Here is a 23,511-nt window from a genome sequence, read left to right as displayed (position 1 = left end):
TATTTGAAGTTTTTGCTTTTCTTTAAAAATTATAATTGGTCTTGTCTAACAAGCAAATTATACGGATTACTGGAACTTGTATAAAGACCTAAAAATGTAAGAGAAAACTGGGCATGCTAACTTAAGGTTTAACTTCTTTGATTTTAATCCTGGATTATGTGAAATCTAAAATCTAGAAGCTAGTTGACTAGCTTCTAGTCAACATATATTGCTTTTTATTTTTATTTTTACCTTAATGCTTAATGCTAATAAATTTCTATAAGTCTATTTAGCCATCTCATCTTTTTATGTCTGTTATTTATTACTCATGATTAATTACGCTGCATAAAATTGGGCAAAAGATAGGTCTGTAATTTCATAGAAAAATGAATATTGCCTATTGGGTGAGGTAATTCATAAAAGCCCATTTTTTATCTACCAATCTTTATTTAACAGGATGGACCCACCAGGGTTATCCACAAATCTCAGGTGCTTCATTTCTAGATATACATCTGGAATAAAATGTTCTCAAAGCCCTGGAAATATTTTGTCAAAGTGACTAATGTGAAAATTTGCCCATATTTCATATTATGAATCTATGGATTCAAAATAGATTCATAACTCATAATCCATATTATAATTGCCTCCAAGGATCCATTGTCTTTTGTATTTTACCAGTTTCCTAGACATAAATGGAAAAAATTAATATAGGGAAACCAGTTATTGTGGGTAGATAAATAAGAGAGAAAATCATTTTCATTTAAGTGAGATGAATGTTTTAAAAGCTAAAAAGGAAAACAAATAATTGGAAAAGGAAAAACAGTGCAATCCCTTTTGTTAACTGACAAATGAGTTTAGCGGAATATCTTTTTCCTCTGAGCCTCTTTTAGAGTCCAATCTGAAACATATCTGACATTCTTTCAAAATCCTGATTGTGAAGATAAATGCAAGATAGGATCCTGTACTGTCATAAATATGAGTCAGAAATAATAGCACAACATACAGGCTGTGGCTTTCTACGGCATGAAAATGGAAACTTACATGATAAGCCATTTCAATTTTAACCTTGTATTCAGACTATGGCAAACAAAGTTTACATAACATATTTTTTCTTGAAGACTTCTGTAGACTGATCTTACTACTAAAAGACGTTTAAAAGCCACATTCAGATTGGCAAATTTCCTTTTAGAATTAAGTTGTGTGTGCTGGATCATTTAATAGAATTTTATAAAAGATGGACTGTAGGATATAATTCCATAGAAGATAGCCCCTTCTATCTATTATAAGGTTCATCACCATGAACTCGGTGTATTAGTGTGTGTGTGTGTGTGTTTGTGTGTGTGTGTGTGTGTGTGTGTGCATGCCCCAATCCAACATACCTTTCTTTTCTTTTCAGACACTATTGTAAATAAGTATAACCAGTTATCTAAAGCAGTGAACAATCGTAATGAAAAGCTCCAAATAACCTTGACCCGTTCATTAAGCGTTCAGGATGGATTAGATGAAATGCTAGATTGGATGAATGGTGTTGAGAAGAATCTTGAGGTGCACAGCCAGGTGCCTTTAAACTCTGCTGCTATTGAAGATGTCATTAGCAAAAATATGGTAAGTAGAAATTTAACGTAACCAATTCTTTCTCTAACAGGACAAAACTTAATTCTAAGAGAAGAGAATGATTTGAATGGGTCCACCACAAATGTGCGAACGACAAAAGCGCGCCTGACTAAACCGCGGTGACAAAACCGCGCCGGCAAAACCACGGCAGCAAAACCACGCCGACGAATGAGCACTGAAGCGCGCCGACAACAGCGCGCCGACAGAAGCGCGCTGTAACCCTAACCCTAAATCAAACCCTAAACCTAACCCTAAACCTAACCCTAAACCTAACCCTAAACCTAACCCTAAACCTAACCCTAAATCTTACCTTAACTTAAATCGCGCTTCTGTCGGCGCGCTTTTGTCGGCGCACTGTTGTCGGCGCGCTTTTGACATCGCGGTTTTAGCGCCGCGGTTTTGTCAGCGCGCTTTTGACGTTCGCGCATTTGTCGGGTCACGGATTTGAATAGCATGGAAAGAATCAAAGAAGAATAAAAAATGCTTCAAAACTGGCCAGTACTAGACCATAGTACAGTTTGTTTGATTTTATCTTTGTGTGATTTGTGATTCCAGCAATTGCAGATTATTAGGCATGGTTTATGATTTAACCTTGTGTGTGAACTAGGATTGTGTGGTTTATTAAACAAGCTATTTTTCAGGGCGTGTGAGACCACCCAGTTACTTTCTTCAGAGCTCATAGTACATGTAATGTTCCAATGATATTCTAATAAGCTGACAAATATATCTTAAGTGAGATGTTTCTATGCAAATCCTTTAGTCTGAATACACTAACATAAACATCATATGGGGGGCTATCAGTTGATGAACGAAAGCAAAGATATACTTTACCAACATCCTTAACTATCTTTTTCCACACCTAAATGTGTAGCTGACTTTAGAAACCAATTAGTCATTTGTGTTGGCAATCGCATTTCGGGCATAATGCATAATACATGCATGTTACCTTGGACATTTTCTGAAACAATTTTATTTCAGGCACTAGAACAAGACATTGTAGGCCGCCAGAGCAGCCTAAATGCCATGAAAGAAAAAATGAAGAAATTCATGGAAACTGCGGATCCCTCAACCGCATCTTCTTTAGAAGCTAAAATGAATGAGCTTTCCAAAAGGTTTTGCGAAGCTCATAATAAACATAAGAAGAAACTAGAAGACATGGAAAAGTTGAAGACCAGAGTAGAGTTGTTTGAGTGTCTGTCTGACAAACTTCAGTCATTCTTCGACAAGAAAACACAAACCCTCAATGAGGCTGATATTCCAGGAAAGGACGTTGCCGAAATGTTCCTCTGTGTGCAGGTAACAGTGTATTTTTCAATCTCCTGAAGTGCTGTTCTGACCTCTACTGAGTAGCACATTTGTGAAGTAACCATCCGCTCAAAAATGATAATGGGAACCGTTAAGTCCAAGGACTAAATGTTGAATCTTAGGGTTATCCAGTCAGGTATAAAGCAGTTACTTTATTTCTTCATTTTATAGGAAACCAACACAGAATTGATGGAGCAGAAGAAAGATCTTGAAGTTTTGCAACACCTCATTGAAGAACTTTCTCCTCATGCTCTACCAGGAGACAAGTCATTAGTGTTAGAAAAAGTAAATGTCTTGTCAAAGAAATTCAGGGAAATGGAAGAGATGATACAAGAAAAGTGAGTCACTGAATTTTAGAATGGGGAGATGGAAGATAATGATTACATGACAACAGCAAGACTGTCAAAAGGTTACAAAGGATTAATGATGAATAGATGTACAATTATCATGGCTTTGTTCGAGAGTCTTTTTGTCAATAATTTAGAATACAACGAATGGCATGTTTCATAAATGAGAGATAGAATTATATTTAATACCGATAGGTACTTTTGTATTGCAGTAATATTGGATTGCTTTAAGTCGGATGCTAGCTGGACAGGGAACTTAATTTCTAATAACAGTTTGTTGGGCTTAAGTGGACATTATATATATATGTATGTCTGGCTATACGTGTATGTTCCAGCATAACTTTGGAACGCCTTGAGCAATTTCAACCAAACGTGGTACACAGATTACTTACTGTCTTGAAGCAAATACTGTGGGGGTAAGACACCCCTTGGGGTGTGTGTTCTGTTAAGATACAACCTGTTGTGCCTTAAAATGGCTTCTACCGTACTGCCTTAAATGGCTTTTACTGAACAGCGCTGTGGAGTTGCCATGGTAATGACTCTACAGTACTCCACAAGGGGGCTCCCTCTGGTAATGGGGAAAATCCAACATTAGAAATTGCGGCGATGTTCAAGCAAGTTCTTTATAACTTCACTTCTGTCCCCTGTACTTTGGTTTTCTGCCTTTCCTGATTGGTGATAGCTTTTGAAAGATAACAGAAGGTTCAAGCAACTGTGAATGCTTCTCTTGGGCAGAGGCTCGTATTGTGATGATCCTCTATGCTCATCTTTGGATCATGCCTGGATCCCAACCTGTTTGGATTACTGCAATGCACTTGGGGTGGGGGTGGGGGCTGCCTGTGTATATTATGTAGAAGCTGCAAATGGTCCAGAATGCAACATTTAAATAGTTACGGATGCAGCGATGTGGTATGCCAGTGGTGCATCTCTGGTGTGACAGTTAAACTAGTCGCAGGTTTTCTTCCATGTGCAATTTAAGGTGATGGTAATCATTTTTAAAGCTTAAGGTCTGGATATCTGTAGAACCTTTTGCCAGTCTCTGTTTGAACAGATGCAGTATGCCTTCTCAAGGAGTTTTTTGTCCCACCTGTTTGTTAACTTTATCAAATTATTTCAATATATATCGGCACTCTAAATACAGCTTTTGCAACTGGTTTAACTTAGAAAAGTACTACTTATTTAATCCCAAGGTCAGGGAGGCCGTAACTTCCCCAATTCATTCTTTCTGTTTTTTAATTTTATAGAGAGAAGGATGTGTCCTCTTGCCAACAACAAATTGATGCATTCAGGGGTTACGTTGACTCTCTGAAGAAATGGATAGATGAAACGACAGAAAGAATTCCCCCTATACAGCCCTCTTTAAATACTGATAGCTTAAAGAAACATTTGCAAAGCACCAAGGTATGAAATGTGTTTGTCTTTACAGGCAGTGCTTCCAGACAAGGATTTTTATGTCCATTAATTAAACAATGGCCTCTGAGCTGACGGGGCTGCAAACATTATCATCACTCATTTAACGCAGGCCAGAATGGATTAAACCCGTGTAGCATATTGCAAGGATTTTCCTAGGCATCAGTAAAGGAGAGAGCCACTCATTATGTGCAAAAGTTTATTTGTATAATGGGAGCATAAGATAAAATGGAAAATATGTGCGATTTCAAACCCGAAATAAACATATGGCCTTCCAGCTGGTTAAAACAAACCCTGCTATGCTTCAAGAGACAAGTAGGACAAGGTGCAATGTACAGGTAGTCTTAGACTTATGACCACTATTGAACCTAACATTTATGTTGCTGAGTGAGAAATCCGTTAAGTGAGTTCTGGCCTTTCTTTCCACATTTGTTGAGCGAATCACTGCAGCTGTTAAATTAGTAACATGGTTGTTAAGTGGATCTGACACTATGCGTGTCAGAAGGTCACAAAAGTGGGTCACATGATCCCTGGACACTACAACCATCATACATGTGAATTGTAAGTTGTCAAGCCTCTGAGTGTAAATCACATGAGCAGGGAGGGTCATATGTGTGAAAAGTGGTCATGTCACTTTTTTCAGTGCCGTTGTAACTGAACAGTCACTAAACAAACTGTTGTAAGTCAAGGACTATCTGTACGTCCCTGCCACTTTCTCCTTTGGCCACCAACTTCCACTGTAGCTAATAAACGTCTTGCAATTAATAGCAATAGCAGTTAGACTTATATACCGCTTCATAGGGCTTTCAGCCCTCTCTAAGCGGTTTACAGAGTCAGCATATCGCCCCCAACAACAATCCGGGTCCTCATTTTACCCACCTCGGAAGGATGGAAGGCTGAGTCAACCCTGAGCCGGTGAGATTTGAACCGCTGAACTGCTGAACTAGCAGTCAGCTGAAGTGGCCTGCAGTACTGCACTCCACCCACTGCGCCACCTCGGCTCATTGTTAATCAGCAATGCAGAATTTCAAAGGAGCTTTGAGTTCTGATATTTGTAAGGTTAATTTTTTATTTTAGTATAGATTGTACATGAGGCATGATATGACAGGAATCGTAATGGATAAAACAAGATATGAGAAAAGCATATCTAGTCATATTAAGTCCTTCAGAGCAGCGGTGTCAAACTCAAGGCTCGGGGGCCGGATTCAGCCTGCTTAGATCTGGCCCGCGGGGCCAGTCTAGAAACAGCAAAGGACCAGCCTACAGTCCCTCCACCAGCAAAAATGGAGCTTAGGAGGACCACACACGGCACTCCCAGGCTCCATTTTTGGCTGCGACAGCCTCCTGTAGCCCTCTGAGGGCTGCAGGAGGCTGTCACAGCTGAAAACGGAGCTCAGGAGCCCATAATCGCTGGCAGAGTGCTTGGATCACCACAGATGCCCCTGGCATGAGTGATGTCAAGCTGATCATGCCACACACACCTCGCCCCCTGAAGTCAAACCCAACTCTGATGGGGCCCTCAATGAAATCAAGTTCGACACCCCTGCTTTAGAGTGTAGACATGTTCTCTCCAAATGATAATTGTGGTCGCTGTTGAAAACAACAGTTTGTTTCCTCCTTAGGATTTGGAAGATGAATGGAATGCAAAGGCACCTGATCTTAAGAAAATGAATAGCAGAGGAAATGCTTTGTGTAACCTAATTGTTGCTGTGACTTCCACTGCAAAGCCACGGGGAGTCAAGTCAGGTATGTTAGCTGGATAAGCATAATTTTGAACTTTTGATACATTTGAAATGATGTATAAAATGATTAACAAAGTACATTGTTTTAAACAATGTTCCCCAAATCGTTGCTAGATTTATTTAAAAAATATATATCGAACAGTCATGATGTACAACTTGAATAAAATTATTAATAAACCACATCATTCTAAGAAATACTCCCCAAATCATTGCTATATTTATTTTGGGGGAGGGGTGTAAACAGTCATTTTGGTAATCCTGAGCCTGATGAGTCTCATTCTTACTTAATGTTTAATAATGCTAATGTACAGAATGGATTAAGAAAATGATTCAATATACCACTGATTCATTTTCATGTCCCTATTCTTTATTGCATCATGTAGTCTTTTTTTTAATCAATTTCATATATACATTCACAATTATATGATATCTCATAACTGTTATTAATAATATGTATTTATAACAATTTTTTCCCTACAGTTGACAATATACTTGAAGATTGCTTTCTTACCATCCCATAGATCCATCTTATCTTACAACGGTCCTACTTCTTCTTCCCTCCCTCCCTCTTTCCTTCCCTCGTTTCTTCTCTCCTACTCCCCTTCCTTCCTTCCCTCCTTCCTTCCCTCCCTCCTTCCCCCTTCCCTACTTCTCTCCTTCCCTCTTTCCTTCCTTCCTTCCCTCCTTTCTTTTCTCTTTCTCTCCTTCCTTTTCCCCTTCCTTTCCTCCTTCCTTCCCCCCTTCCTTCTCTCCTACATTCCCTCCTTCCTTCCCCCCTTCCTTCTCTCCTTCCTTCCCTCCTTTCTTCTCTCCTTCTCTCCTTCCTTCCCTCCTTCCTTCCCTCCTTGCTTCCCTCCCTCCTTCCCTCCATCCTTCCTACCCCCCTTTCTTCTCTTTCTTCTCTCCTAATAGGCGTCATGTAGTCTAATATTTGGTGCAAATCATGCAGGTTCTCAATCAATGGAGTGGTTTCGCCTGCTTACCGCAGTACATACTTTATACTATAATTCTGACCACTTTGTTCCAAAAGAGCTTCCGTATTGTCTTTCCCGAGGTTTCATTTTGCATTTCATCAGTTGGAAGGATTCTCTGTTTTCTGATACTTTTTCATTCAGGATTCCTTCTTTCTCTTTTGGCAGTCATTATACTTTTACTCTTGTTTCTCTTATATTTTTCCATCTGTGCCACTTCTTTTTCATAGCTCTACCAAATAATGGCTTATTTCGTATCAAGAACTGATCATTGCACAATGCATCTTTTACCAGAAACAATCATATTGATCATGCTTTTGAGCGTATTCCTTCTCCATAGGTGTGCGTGAATAGGCACGTTTAAACCATGCATTTAAAGCAAAGGAACTTTTTTTCCCCTAAATAGTTACTCCTCAAAAATAATATTCTCAATTCTTGGGGATCCACATGGGTCAATAAACTTACTCTCTTGTTTTTCTTTATTTCTATCCATTCATACCACCTAATAGAACTCACCCTTGGCTCACATTCAGAATATTGTACAACCCCGCCCCCCCCAACAAAATATATTTCTTTCACTGTTATCATTTATTGGGCTTAACATGGTGCTGACGGAAGCAAATTGTCAGTAGACAGTTTGAAGGAATGGCAGATTATGACCTCCATCAGATTCCTATCCATTGCTACTCTTAGACACCTGTTCTGACCCCCCTCGTTCCACACCAAAGCACTCCAAGCCAAAGATACTTTACGGAATTTATTAACAGACAGACAGGTCCTTGGCAGAAAACTGGCACAGACAAGCCTTGGCAGCAATCCAGCACAGATAAGCCTTGGCAGAAATCCAGCCTGCCAAGCTCACAATACTGTTCTCCAACATTAGTTAATGTGTTGACTTCTGCAAAAGGGGCATGTGCACAAGCATTCCTTTTATAGTCTGGAGAGGAGCCTAATTACCACTAGCTGAGTGCAGTTACCTCCTGTAACTGCGTAATTGTTCCTTATGCCTGTTAGCTCTCCGGTGCCGGGCATCTAGGAACAACTCCCTTGGCTCCTTCCCACTGCTGACGTCCGGATCACACTCCCTTGTCTCCTCCCCACTGGTCCAAGGCTCAGGCGCCTCCTGGTGGCCAACCAGCCTCTCTGTGCCCTGCTCGGAGTCAGAACCCTGTCCAGGGTCCTCCACATCCTCCAGAGCCGACTCATAGGGCCCCTCGCTGTCGGAGTCTGGTGGCAGCTCCAACGGCTCCTGCTGGGCCACAACAGACACCCCTGGGTATCATCCCAATTGCTTGCTTACCATTGTATTGTTTCAAGCAAGATGAGATACCGTTCCTGTCACACACTCTTTCTTATAAGTACTTCAACTTTCTTTCCTACTTGAATAGCAAAACGTTATCCTTTTTTTGATTCCATTGGGGCAGTTCTGCTCTGTTATGCCCCTGTGACCTATTTCGTCTTGCTGCTTCCATGGAGTTTGTTTTGTTCCAAATTTCATTAAGTTCCTGTGGAGCAATAACCAGCAGATCAGAAGCATGCTATTCATGGCAGGAAGCAGGGGAGGCAAGTTGTGAATATTGCATTGCGATATTTCAGTGAAAAGTTTGCCCTTTTCGTAATTTGTGTTGTAAGATCGCGTGCAAATAAGTAAGCCTCAGAACAATATTGTGATGCCACAGCTCAGAAAACTTGGCTTGTTGTAGGTGCTTGTGCTGGTGACAGAAAACCTAAGAGTTCTTTCCCACAATTGGTGAAATAGGATAGAAGGATGTTGTTTAAAGGCAAAAAGCTTACGCCGAACTTTATCTTCACAATCTCCTCATTCATAACTATTGTGGGAAACGTTTTCTTCTTGTTACTGGAGATCATGACACAGTTTACCCACCAACTCAACAACAACAGGCCTTCTTCATCATAGCAATAGCAATAGCAGTTAGACTTATATACCACTTCATAGGGCTTTCAACCCTCTCTAAACGGTTTACATAGTCAGCATATCGCCCCCACAGTCTGGGTCCTCATTTCACCCACCTCAGAAGGATGGAAGGCTGAGTCAACCTTGAGCCGGTGAGATTAGAACTGCTGAAGTGGCCTGCTGTGCTGCACCCTAACCACTGCGCCACCTCGGCTCATGTGATGCTCTCACAGGATCTTTAGACCTGAGTGCTCAAAAGAGAAAGAGAGAGTGGGATGCAGTTTACACAAGTGACAATCCCACATGGTTGGGCTAATGCATCCACTGTGTCGTGATCAGAACAGCTATGATATTTTAAAATACACTGGATTGGTGCTAGCATTACGTAGATAGGTGTTGTGGTCCAGCAGGAGCTGTTGAAGCTGCCACCAGACTCTGACAGTGAAGGGCCCTCTGAGTCGGCTCTGGAGGATGTGGAGGACCCTGGACAGGGTTCCGACTTGGAGCAGGGCACAGAGAGGCTGGTTGGCCACCAGGAGGCGCCTGAGCCTTGGACCAGTGGAGAGGAGACAAGGGAGAGTTATCCGGACGCCAGTAATGAGTTGTTCCTGGATGCCCGGCACTGAAGAGCTAATAGGCGTCAGGAACAGTTGTGCAAGAACAGGAGGTAATTGCACTCAGCTGGTGGTCATTAGGCTCCTCTCCAGACTATAAAAAGACTGCTTGTGCACACGCCCCTCTTGCAGAAGTCAACGCAGGAACGAATGTCGGAGAACATTACTGTGAGCTTGGCAGGCTGGATTGCTACCGAGCCTTATCTGTGCTGGATTGTTGCTCAAGTTTGTCTGTGCTGGTTTGCTGCCAAGGACCTGTCTGTCTGTTAATTAAATGCCGTAACCTATCTTTGGCTCGGAGTGTGTGTTGGTGTGGGACGAGGGGGGTCAGAACAGATAGGTATCTGATTTTGATGATATTGAGCGTGGTATATCTTCATTACTTGATGTACTATTCTGTAAGGGTAAGGATTTTTCTGCCTCACTGCCAGAATATATTGATAGATCTTGAGTACCACACACACCTTGACTGAGTAAGGGGGAAATTGTCATTGTTTATGAATGGGGCTACTTTGCCTCAAGGTACAACATATCTTAGGCCCGTCATTCCTCTTCATTCTGCGTTGTAGCAACTGGGCATTGTGTTTCAAGATCTTCTGGGATTTTTATCCAGAGGTGAATGCACATGAGGTACAGTCTTTGGGTTACTGAACTAAATCTGCCCAGTTTTATTTTGAGAAAGCCTGCTGAGTTTTCGCTCCTGGTTGGGTTAAAGAATATTGATTAGGTAGGAGGCTTTTTCTATTTTGGGCCCTGTGTTTTACATTTCAATGCCTTCGGAGCTTCTTGCACGTCTGTTCTCTTTCTTGACATTCAATAAGGGACTTAAAATAATCCCATTCTCCCGGGATCTTAAATCCAGCCAATTGTTTAGTACCATCCTTCTTGAGGTGTCTTTGCCACTCTAAACACTGCCTTGATTTGTTTACTTTGTTGTGTGCCAATCAAAATATCCATATTGTAGTATGTTACAAACTGTAAATTAATTAAATGACTCACCTTCCTTATAATACACAGTCCAGAGCGTGAGAATGATTCAAGGGTACAGTATGGCAATTGGCATCCCGATTAATGTTCATCAGCACTTTAGACACGATTCTCTGTTCTCTTTCACTGCCAAAGTGAAAATGCTTAAAATCAGGGGTGTCAAACGCGGTTCCACCACAAAACCGCGGTAGACTAAAGCGCGCTCGACAAAAGCGCGTACCTGACGTCATCACAGCGCGACGAAAACATCACGCTGTGAGCGGTAAACTTAAAATTAACGCGAAAACCTTACCCTAACCCCCCAAACCTAACCCTAAACCTAACCCTAAACCTAACCCTTAACCTAACCCTTAACCTAACGCTAAACCTAACGCTAACCCTTAACCTAACCCTAAACCTAACCCTAACGAATCGGCTTGCTTTAAAATCGCTTTTTAAAATCTCCACGGTCGTATTTGTCGCGCTGCTACTGATGTCAGGTACGCGCTTTAATCGGGCGCGCTTTAGTGGACCGCGGTTTTGTCGTGCCACGGTCAAACACACGTCATTAAGGTGGTGTCATGTGATGTGTCAGGAATCCCCCCCCCTTTTACTTAAACTGGGCATGGGCATGGCCAGAGCATGACACATCCGGCCCATTGGCTGGGAGTTTGACAGCCTTGCTTTAAAGAGTTGTAATCAGGGTGCTAATATGAGCCTTTTCTTACTCTGAAGCACTCTTGGGGAACTCATCCCAAAGCATTCCACGGTCTGTACATTTTGTTCCATGATATTACTGGCTTTAAGTATTATCCAAAGAGAGTTTAAGCTGAAAAACTGTGCGTCTGAGTGTACAGTATACTGTGAAAATCTTCCTTGAAGGAGAAGGAAAAGAGCTGAATCCAATCTTTCTAAATTGTAGCACTTTAAATATACAGTATATAGTCAATTCCTAAGGCAGCCTTTTGTAAAGGAAAAGAAAGAAGAAGAAATCTAGTATTATTCACCGTTGGTAACAGTAGCAAGCTAGTTTGGTCTGCAACCAAATAAGACAGACACAGATTTCAATCGATAATTAAAACTGCAGAAAAAAAACAATTACTACTAACCTGCCTCCAGTGGTGGGATTCAAATAATTTAACAAACGGTTCTCTGCCCTAATGATTTCTTCCAACAACCAGTTCACCAAACTGCTCAGAAAGTTAGCAACCGGTTCTCCGGGAGTGGGGCGAACTGGCTGAGTCTCACCACTGCCTGCTTTCCATTGAGGACCTGCATACTGCACGAATCAAAAAGAGGATTGTGAAAATATCAAGAGACCCCTCACATCCTAGACATAAATTGTTTCAACTTCTAGCCTCAAAATGACATTATAGGGAACAACTAGACACAAAGACAGTTCCCCCCCCCCCCGAATGCCATCACTCTGCTAAGCAACTAATTCCCACAATACTAACAAACTATTTACTAAGACTGTATTACTATTCTTCTTCACATCCTTCCCATTACCTATCTTCTCCCACTTATGACTATAACCATGTTGCTTGTATCTTTACAATTTATATTGTTCTGTTTGTTTGCTAGTATGATTTGATTGCTTATTAGTAACCTATGACTATCACCGTGTTATATCTTATGATTCTTTTTTTCCACTTCTTTTTTCCACTTCTTCCCCCCCCCCCTTTTATGCACACTGAGAGCATATACATCAAAGACAAAGACCTTGGGTGTCCAATCACACTGGGCCAATAAAGAATTCTATAATGCATTGGTTTTTAAAAATTCTTTTAATTTTTTTTTTCATTTCTGTAAGCTGCCCGGAGTCTTCCGGGATTGGGCGGCATAGAAATTCAATAAATGAAATGAAATGAATAGCAGTCTAGTTATCAAGCTATAAAATTTGAAAGACCTCCTGACTCCATAATGACTCTGAGCACTAAACAATTTTGAATAATACAAAACACAAAAGAGCAATGAACTTCTAGCGAGAGTAAAATAAATTCAAGGCTTTAACATAAAACATTCCCACAAGTAGCCCGCCATCAATCTCCAAGGCCTGATGGAGAAAACCAGGTTTAAAGATGCCATTCAAACAAGGTTAGAATAGCGACCACATGGGTCTGCTGATTCATATTAATAGGTAAAAGAAATGCTATTTTAATAGCAAAAATCTGCTAAGAAAGCTGCTCACTTCTGTATTAGATTTACTTTGAAAACCTTAGTGGCTGATACGTTAGTGAGAATTCTGCCACAAGTTGAAATATAGCAAGGTCTTACTGTATTATGAGCATATCTCACTTACTTAATTTTGTCTCTTTATGTTCCAGCTGCTAATGCTCACTTCCCAGCTGCTAGTGAGAAAGTGAATAACCTGGCCTTTTCCAAGGCTCCAATTAATTCTGCTCCATTAAATAATCATTTTTTGCAATCTTGCTTATAAAGAAAAGCAATAGATACTAATAAGAGCTCTTATTTCTGCCGTAAATAATTGATATTTTAATGCATCATCAAGTTGGCTTTGGCCCAGCTCAAAGTCAGCATTTCTGGAACCAGTTTTGTGATTTAGAAATTTACTAATCACACAATAAAGTGATGATTGTGCTAAAATTAAAGTTTGGGTTGTCTCTTATGTCACATGACGTTTGTGGCCCTAAAATGATCTCAAGCAATATTTGGGATCCCTTTGCACCGTTAAAGACTTATGCATCTTAATTCATGTTTGCAATGGGGCAGCCTTTGAAGAGTATTTGGAGACTTCAACTCGTCCAGAATGCAGCCACGCGAGCGATTGTGGGTGCACCTCGGTACACCCATGTTACACCTATCCTCCGCGAGCTGCACTGGCTACCGATCGGTCTCCGGATACGTTCAAAGTGCTAGTCGTAACTTATAAAGCCCTTCATGGTATTGGACCTGGGTACTTGAGAGACCGCCTGCTGCCAATTACCTCCCAAAGACCCGTTAGATCGCACAGGGTCGGCCTCCTCCGGGTTCCGTCCACCAGCCAATGCCACCTGGCTACCACCCGGGGGAGGGCCTTCTCTGTAGCAGCTCCGGCCCTTTGGAATGAACTCCCCACGGAGATTCAGACCCTCACCTCTCTCCAGGCCTTCCGGAAAGCCGTCAAAACCTGGCTGTGCCGGCAGGCCTGGGGTTGATGAGTTCCCCTCCCCTCTCGACTTGAATGGTTGTGTGATTCTCGTGTATTTTAATTATGTGTATTGTGTTTTATGTCCCCTTTCCCCCCCTGAGTTGTTCGCCGCCCTGAGTCCCTCCCGGAGAAGGGCGGCATACAAATAAATTAAATCAATCAATCAATCAATCAATCAATCAATCAATCAATTTTTCAACCTAGCCGTTCAGAATGTTTCTCATGGTTTCAGAAATTAGAACAGATGGGCCAGACCAAACAAGCGCAGGGCTGACTTTTTATTTATTTGCTGAATTGTAGTACTGTATCCCGATGAAACAGAAGTTCCTACATCAGTGCAAGGAATCTCTTGGTAGGACAATTCCTTCCTCAGGATAAAATACTTAAAACAGCAGAGACCACCTTCCAACGGTTGAGTACAGCTAGTTTAAATAATCACATGCATCCTTCCAAAGACAATTTTTACATCTGCGAGATAAACCTCACGTAGCATCAGAATCAGTTATGATGTGATCTATTGTAAAAATTAATATCTAAAAGGGGGGGGGGCTAGTGAGGGAAATTAAGGTTTTTCTCCCCATGATTTCTGACCATTGTTCCTAATGGGGAAAATGGGATAGAGGAAAATGGAGGGTTGTGTTCTACTGTTAACGTACTCCCAATCAAATATGTATTACCTTTAATTAAGTCATTTTTTTTAAAAAAATGAATGCGATCATTTATGTTTCCATATTAAATCTAGTCTAGTCCTTGTAGCTGATGAAAAAGAATTTCAGAATTACTCAAGTAATTATGAACTGAATCTTGTTTTTTCATTATTTTTTTTAGATGTGCCTGGGGCAATACTAAATGGAGATGAAACAGCTGTTGGTAATCAGAGTTTCATGACGAACAAAGGTAAACGCCACTTAATTGTGTTTCAGCTAGATTTATACTAGAATCTTCGTCTTAACTTGCACCTTTAATGGATTTCCTGAAATCCCATAATTTTCTTACTGGTTATGATTAAAGAATCAGGGCAAGATCCAGAATTCCAAATTTGCCTCATCCATGAATATTAAAAAGCAGTTTACATTGGTCCATGAAAACAAAATCCAATTCCACATATGTTGTGGCAAGGCAGGAGCCGTTGGAGCTACCACCAGACTCCGACAGCGAGGGGCCCTATGAGTCGGCTCTGGAGGATGTGGAGGACCCTGGACAGGGTTCCAACTCCAAGCAGGGCGCAGAGAGGCTGGTTGGCCACCAGGAGGCACCTGAGCCTTGGACCAGTGGGGAGGAGACAAGAGAGAGTGATCCAGAGGCCAGCAGAGTCACTCTCCCTAGTCTCCTCTCCACTGGTCCGAGGCTCAGGCGCCTCCTGGTGGCCAACCAGCCTCTCTACACCCTGCTTGGAGTCGGAACCCTGTCCAGGGTCCTCCACATCTTCCAGAGCTGACTCATAGGGCCCCTCGCTGTCGGAGTCTGGTGGCAGCTCCAACGGCTCCTGCTGGGCCACAACACTTAGCTATCAGTGGAAGAAGCAAAAATCTCTCTCTAAGTTTGTGCATATAAATAGGAATTTAAACTTTTTATTGCACTGGTGTCTTCAGACCAAATATTATGTAATTTAGTGTTTAAACACATCTGGGACCTCCTTTCTCACAGAACTGGCCACGATTCAAAATAGCATGTCAACTGTGAATCAGAGTTACGATGACTTGGGAGCAACACTGAAGGACAAAAGAACAGAATTGGAATCAATGCTTTTAAATATGCAGAACATTCAAGAAGAAACAAGTTCAATGATGGAGTGGTTACAGGAAATGGACACAGTTGCAGCCAAATGGGAAACCACTGTTCTCGACAGTGAAACGGTTAAAGAAAAAGTTGATCAGCATAAGGTAACTTCCATCTTCAGAACTTATCTATGGAGAATAATTAATGTGTAAAGTGATTTTTTTAGATTTATGGAAATATCAGGTTAATAATATAGAAGACCATTCTGCCATACATTTTTGCACAGACTCATTGTGGACATCTGCTGAATACATTAGCGGAGTTACTGCTTGGTGATTAAGCAGTCTTACAAATCCCCAAAATATTTAACAATAAGTAAGTTATATCTGCAGTAAAATCAGAATTTCACTTTTAATAGCCCGGATTATGCTATTAAATTTGTGTAATAAGATAAAGAGGCCAGCTGGTCACCATTGAAGCCAAAATCTTGATTTGTGTACTTTTAAGCTTTACACACTGTTGATTTCGTTTGTTGTAGCTGTTTGAAACAGAATTGAAGCAGAATGAGAGTAAAGTGGAAGAGCTGAAGGACAGAGTCACAGAATTGCTGAAAAAAAACCCTGATTCTTCTGAGGTGCCAAAATGGAAAGAAATGTTAAAGAAAATAGGTATTAACCTTTTGCTTCCTCTAGGCATTGGATAGATCTGAGAGTTAACATGCTAATATAGTTAAATTCAGCAATCGTTACTTGCTTGTATATTATTATATCTAGCACTACAGTGTCATTTATACAGCTTTGTCAATTGTGTTAGGTTTAAGTTTTCTACAGCAATTCAGAAAATATTGTAGTTCAATGCATTTTTTATTGTAAACACTCCAACTTATTCAAAATGAAAATATTAGAAGATTATTTCAGCTTAATCAAGACCAAGGCATTGTCACTGTAGAGTTAATATGGAAAACAGCACTTTTTATGTTTCTTCATGCTGTTTTTTTTTTTTTGTTCTGTAATATATTTTCCGTGTTTTGTGTCATTTGGCTATTTTTCTAAAACATCCCTCTTAGACATTTTTGCCAGATGTTGAGAATCTGACCATGTTTGGACAAAAAAGTTATGCATAACAATTCTCCCATACCCACCTCTCCTGGAATTGTTGAACTTCAAAAAAATGCTTTTTAACTTGCGCATCCTTGATTGTGGTGAGCATTGCCATACAAACCTACAGAACAGGAAACTATAAATAAGTAACAATCATATTAAAAAGTGTGAAAGAAAGAAAGAAAGGGCATAGGCAAATAAACAGATCAGGGTAAAAGAACAATTACATCGTGGCAGTGTATAAATAGACAGAGATTACATATACAATTAGGCTTTGTTTTAAATCCAGGAAAAATATGTTATGCCCTATTTTCTAAAAATATCATTTGTTAATAATACTAAAAACAGAAAAGCTGCATCTTGACAGGCATGGAGCTAATTCATGTGGAGAATTAACTCCCTCTTCTTCTGTGTAAAGTATTAAAGTTTCCTAGACTCATTTCAGCAAAACTCAATTGCGTCCTTAAGACGTATCAGAATGATGCTTAAGCATCACAACACAATCCCAATCCTTTGACAACAAAAGGAGGAACATGGTTACAGATATAGGCAGTCCTCAACTTATGACCACAGAGGAGCCCAAAATTTATGTTGCTAAGTGAAAATTTTGTTAATTTGAAATTTAATAAAATTTGTATGCCGCCCACTCCCTTGGGACTCTGGGCGGCTTACAGACAAGATAAAAAGCATTTAAAAAAATTAAAGGTAAAAATACAGTTGTTAAAATTGCACACCATCCCTTCTGTCTAAGTGGGGCTGGACATTAATCAACAGTCCCAGGCCTGCTGGAACAGCCAGGTCTTGGTGGCTTTACGGAAGGCCGGGAGAGTGGTAAGGGTCCGGATCTCTACGGGTAGATCGTTCCACAGGGCCGGTGCAGCTACAGAGAAGGCCCTCCCCCGGGGGGGCCCACCAGCCGGCATTGTCCGGTCCGGTTAAGTGGAGTTTGCCCCATTTTATGAATTTCCTTGCCACATTTGTTAAGTGAATCGCTGCAGTTGTTAAGTTAGTAACCTGATTGTAAAGTGAATCTTACTACCTTATTGACTTTGCTTGTCAGAAGGTTGCAAAAGGGGATCCGTATGACCCCGGGAAACTGCAATCATCGTAAACGTGAGTTAGTTGTCAAGTATCCAAATGTAAATCACGTGACCATGGGAATGCTGCAATGGTCATAAGTGTAAAAATGGTCATAGGTTACTTTTTTCAGTGTAATTTTGAAGAATCGCTAAATGAACTACTTGTACTAGCTATATACCATGGTTTTATTTTAGCTTCTGTTTGGTGAAAAGCCAGTATACTGAACAGAGATAAAACAACCTGTTATTTGTTAACAATAGTAGAGAATATCTGTAGCTTGAGTTGTGCAATGCTTTGTGTTCTCTGAGCTCGGTTTTTTGCTTCCAGGCATTTTATTATCCGTCTATGTCACATTTTCAGAGCTAGAAAAGGGCGGGGTTTGCTCTCTGTTTATATACAGTATTGGTGGAAGTATTGTTTTTCTCCTTGGTAGCTCCTTGATTAGGCTGTTCCTCATTACGTAATTGTCTGAGATGGTAATTCCTTGATTAGGGTTGTTGTTTTGTATTGTTTCCTGCTTGATTGTTTGTTTGGTGTCAATCCCTGCTTATCTTGGTGTTGATTACTGAGTAGGAGCTGTTTTGGGTTTTGTTTGTTTTTTGTTTCCTTTTCTATCCTTTTCATTGTCTCTCTGGAATGCTGTATAAACATCTGCGTGTCTGTTAATGATTGATGTGGCCGAGTGCCAAGCTTCCAGGAATTCCTTAGCATTTTTGGATTTAGCGTAGTCTAGGATACTCATGAGGACATGCGATGGCTCAGCAGTTAAAGATGCCGAGCTTGTCAGATGGAAAGCGGACAGTCTAGGTTTGAGACTCGAGCACCATGTGATGGGGCGAACTCCCATTACTTGTCCAAGCTCCTACATACCACATCCATACTTTTGCTTGTATGTGTGAGAGTGCTATAATTTCCAGGTTCTGCATTGTAGTCTCTGCTTGAGAGTGGTGATCTCATGGGTGATTTGTTGGTATCTTCGTACATCAAACTGAACATAAATAGTGAAGCAGAATTTGGTGAAGTCCATGCCCTTCCACTCTTGAGATTTTTGGTAAAACAGTCTTAGATTGGGGTGTGATGGTCTGAAGAAACTGATATTACTTTAGACATTTTATGAATAACCTGTGGTGAAGTTAAGAGTAGATTTCTGAAAAATACTGGGCCAGTTTGGATGACCTAACATATTACAGACAGTTTACCTTCTTCCAAAATAGCAATAGCAATAGCAATAGCAGTTAGACTTATATACCACTTCATGGGGCTTTCAGTCCTCTCTAAGCGATTTACAGAGTCAGCATATTGCCCCCAACAACAATCCGGGTCCTCATTTCACCCACCTCGGAAGGATGGAAGGCTGAGTCAACCTTGAGCCGGTGAGATTTGAACCGCCGAACTGCAGATAACAGTCAGTTGAAGTGGCTGCAGTACAGCACTCTAACCACTGCACCACCTCGGCTCTGAAAATACAGCTTTTCCTCTTCTGGTATGGCTTTCTGCCAATGTATTGTTAACAGTTTAAGAGGAGGTTTGCTGCCCAGCCTCGCTTAGTGAAGAAAAAACATTTTCTAAGATGTAATTTTAAAATTCAGTGTTTATTTTGTCGTAGATTCCAAATGGAGTGAACTCAGCCAGGTGGCAGCTGATAGACAGAAAAAAATGGAGGAATCTTCAAATTACCTAACCCAGTTTCAAGCAACTGAGGCTCAGTTAAGCCAGTGGCTGGTTGAGAAAGAATTAATGATCAGCGTGCTTGGTCCACTATCAATTGATCCAAACATGTTAAACACACAGAAGCAGCAAGTCCAGGTAAATATTTTAATCTGTTTTTGTAATGGAGCTTGTGGGGATTTTTTTTTCCTGTTCAAAATATAACCAAAGTAAACTTTTGATTTATTAATTATTGGCTTATTAGTAACTCTAGGGTAGTCTACTTCCCCCATGAAAACTACATATTTCATAATGAAGATAAAAAATTAAAAACAAGTTTGCTTAAAAAAACCAGTGTCTGTCTTTCAGAGGTTGTATTTACTGTGGCAAAGGAGGCCTAGTAGGTGGTCTCTGAGCTTAGAGTAATCTACAATGTACAGTATAAGGCAGGGCTCGGCAATCTTAAACACTCAAAGAACAACAAGCCCCCCCATTCAATTCTGGAGCCAACCGGAAGTCCGGTTCCCCCACCATAGAGTCTCTTCCTAGTATGGCATCCTTTTTCCTCTACCTGTCCTAACCGAAATCCCTATCAATTGTGGAGCTGACCAGAAAACCCACTCCTTGCCATAGAGTCTCCTCCTGATTTATTTATTTATTTATTTATTCTCATTCTCTCTCTCTCTCTCTCTCTCTCTCTCTCTCTCTCTCTCTCTCCCTCCCTCCCTCCCTCCCTCCCTCCCTCTCTCCACATTTAATTATAGATAATGGTATTAGCTAAGATAGACCACAGCAGTTATATTAAGAGTTTGGAACTAAAGTTAAGAGATAGTTGGCCCATTAAATAGCATTGGTTATGGCTTAATCACAGGTAACTGTACTAGAACTGAAGTCAGTATTTATTTATTTATTTATTTGTTAAATTTCTAGTCCGCCCAATCCCGAAGGACTCCGGGCAGCTTACAAAGAAAGAAAAAAAAAAGAAAAGCAAAATAAAAGAATAATTTAAAAATTCCCAACACTCATACATTTCTAATGGGGGCTGGACCTTAACACTAAGGTCAACAGCCCCAGGCCTGTCGGAACAGCCAAGTTTTAACAGCTTTTCTGGAGGCCATGAGGGCGGGTAAGGTCCGGATCTCTGGGGGTAGCTGATTCCAAAGGGTCGGAGCAGGCACAGAGAAGGCTCTCCTCCGGGGACCCGCCAGCCGACATTGTCTGGCTGATGGCATCCGAAGGAGGCCCACCCTGTGGGATCTTATCGGCCGTTGGGAGGTGTGTGGCAGTAGGCGGTCTCGCAGATACGATGGTCCTGAGCCATGTAGGGCTTTAAAGGTGATAACCAACACCAATGATTTATTATCATTAAGCCTATTTACTGACATATAAAAGACCATATGCAGCCCGTTGGATTTTTGCTATCTTATATAGAGAGGAGATAAGCTGTTAAACAGGAACAGCCTTTCTGAGGCAAGTCTAAATAATGAATCTGCAGATGTTATTAACTTCTTTTTTTAAATTTCCTTTGTCTTAATATATTTTAGACTGTGTTTGTTAAAAATCTATTCCGTTTATGGGCTCTGGGAAGTCGGGGGGGGGGGAAGGGAGGTGGGGTGTTAGGGGGGAGGGGGGATATATAGTATGTGTTAGATTTTAAAGTAACATGACTGCACTTGTATACTGTTGCTCTTTAATTCTACTGTAAAAAGAGGACAAGCTGAATATATTAATAGATAGTAGAAATACACCGAAGGGAGGAGTAGAGGGATAGAAGAAAGAGGGGTAGAGAGGGTGGGAGAGAGGATTGGAGGGAGGGTGAGAAGGAAGGGAGGGAGTGTACCGGGAGAGAGGAGTGGTAGAGGGGGAGGGGAAGTAGGGTAGAGGGGAATGATGGAGGGAAGATGGAAAGTTGGAGGGGGTCGAAAGAAAGGGTTTATGGAGGGTCGAAGAGGTACATTGGGTTTCTATTTTGGGGGGTATTGTTGACAAGAGGAATGGCTGTGTTTATTGTTTAATGTTATATGGCCCCGGTTATGCACAGTATATATGTGACTGTACGAAAATGAAAATGGAAAATAAAAACACATTTATACTCACAAAAAAAAAACAAAAAAAAAACTAGGGTGATGGTGGCTCCTCCTCGTACTGGTCCAGAATTAACTTCTAACATATTCCGCCTCCTCAGATTCTGCTCAAAGAGTTCGATACCCGGAAACCCCAGTACGAACAGCTGTCTGAAGCAGGCCAGGGAATCCTGCACAGGCCAGGAGAGCACCCGCCCACTCATGAACGGGTGAAGCAGCAGCTGGCAGCAGTGGCACAGAAATGGGATGGTTTAACAGGACAGCTGAGCAACCGCTGTGGTCGAATCGAACAAGTCATTGACAAAAGCACAGAGTACCAAAACTGTCTGAAAACCCTCTCTGAAAAACTTAGCACTCTGGAGAATAAACTCAGCCAGAACTTGGCTATAAGCGCGGACTCCGATTCCGTCAAGCAGCAACTGGAAACGGCTCGGGAAATAAAAGGCCAAATAGACCAAGAAATGTTGCACATAAACGCGGCTCGGGTTGTATGCGAGGAACTCTCTGCGTTGGTGGCGGAAGATTACTTGAGAACTGAACTCGTCAGGCAATTAGAAGTTGTCTTAAAGCCTTTCAAGGAGCTGGAACAAAAAGCAGGTAAGTGGCAAAGCAGTTGAAAAAAAGAAATCCTAAATAGTGGGAAGATGTACCGTTTCTTGGAATGAAAATTAGCCTTACACTTTAATTCAGGGTTCCAATTATCCCCCCAGATAGCTAGAACGTCTTTGAAAGAAAGGAGATATCCCCTGGGGCCTGAATTGTGTGGATGGATGGTGATAGGTATGTTTTTCTAGATTTGATCTCTGCATTTGATATTGAACGAGACACAATTGATAGAAAATTTATACACGTGGACGGATTATTTCAGCACCGATGAACTACCGCTCTCCTTGTTCCTTGATTTAAGGAACATTGAAGAAATCTCAATGCATATATTTCTCCTGTGTGGATATATTTTAAGCACAATGGAGTTTCACTGGGAGGTTTAGAATATGGAGGAATTATACCATGGGAAGCAGTATTAAAGTTCAGATTTAAACAAGGCATACTTTAACAAAGCATAAAACTCTTTAACAGGCTTTGGCAGTGATATTTGCATTTTCTCTGGCATGCCTTTCAAGAAAGCTTATGTAATTACCATTCTGTAGTAAAACGTATTGCATGTTTATTATAGACTAAAGGAGACAGTTAATTGCATAAGCAATACATGTTATTTCTATTCATGACCCGTCAAAACCGCGCTCGACTAAGCCGCGCCCGATTAAACCGCGTCGCTAACGTCATCAACAGGGCAACAACAGCGAGCACGGAGAAAGAAGGGCGCTTTAAATAGCGGTTTGAAAGCAAGCCAATTCAACTTAAGGTAAGGGTTAGGTTTAGGGTTAGGTTAAGGGTTAGGTTTAGGGTTAGGTTAAGGGTTAGGGTTAGGGTTAGGTTTAGGATTAGATTTAGGGGGGTTAGGTTTAGGTTTAGGGGTTAATTTTAGGTTTAGGGTTTACAGCGTGCTTCTGTCTCCGCGCTGTTGTTGCCCTGTTGATGACGTCAGCGATGCGGTTTAGTCGGGCGCGGTTTAGTCGAGCGCGGTTTTGTGGTGGAACCATTTCTATTACCCTGTAATTGGAAGTACCTCTGAAACCGATGATAACCCTGGACATGATTTTTTTCCCCCTCAGATTCACAGGAATATCTCAATTTAAGATTCTCCCAAAGGTGCTTTTTCAAGAGTCAACTGGAGTTTCTGGTTTTTCTTTGAAGACATTTCAGCTGAAGAAGCTTCTTGGATGAGCAGCAAAATGTCTTCAAAGAAAAACCAGAAACTCCAGTTGATTCTTGAAAAAGCACCTTTGGGACAACCACGACCCAAATG

General features: G+C 41.1%; 1 protein-coding gene across 6 annotated transcripts in view; it reads left to right on the top strand.

Annotated features, from left to right (window-relative positions):
- DST (dystonin) overlaps positions 1–23,511 on the top strand; it is a 175,041-nt gene that overhangs the window by 34,217 nt on the left and 117,313 nt on the right. For all 6 annotated transcript variants that reach the window (XM_032216300.1, XM_032216299.1, XM_032216297.1 and 3 more), the window contains 10 exons: positions 1,376–1,584; positions 2,572–2,889; positions 3,070–3,236; positions 4,490–4,646; positions 6,278–6,401; positions 14,843–14,911; positions 15,662–15,897; positions 16,272–16,401; positions 19,520–19,719; positions 21,746–22,241. In XM_032216300.1, the coding sequence (XP_032072191.1) occupies positions 1,376–1,584; positions 2,572–2,889; positions 3,070–3,236; positions 4,490–4,646; positions 6,278–6,401; positions 14,843–14,911; positions 15,662–15,897; positions 16,272–16,401; positions 19,520–19,719; positions 21,746–22,241 (2,106 nt within the window). The remainder of the gene's footprint in view (positions 1–1,375; positions 1,585–2,571; positions 2,890–3,069; positions 3,237–4,489; positions 4,647–6,277; positions 6,402–14,842; positions 14,912–15,661; positions 15,898–16,271; positions 16,402–19,519; positions 19,720–21,745; positions 22,242–23,511) is intronic.

Source organism: Thamnophis elegans, chromosome 4 (assembly GCF_009769535.1).
Source record: "Thamnophis elegans isolate rThaEle1 chromosome 4, rThaEle1.pri, whole genome shotgun sequence".
In the NCBI taxonomy this organism is placed as follows: Eukaryota; Metazoa; Chordata; class Lepidosauria; order Squamata; family Colubridae; genus Thamnophis; species Thamnophis elegans.
This window is presented reverse-complemented; position numbering and strand designations above follow the sequence as displayed.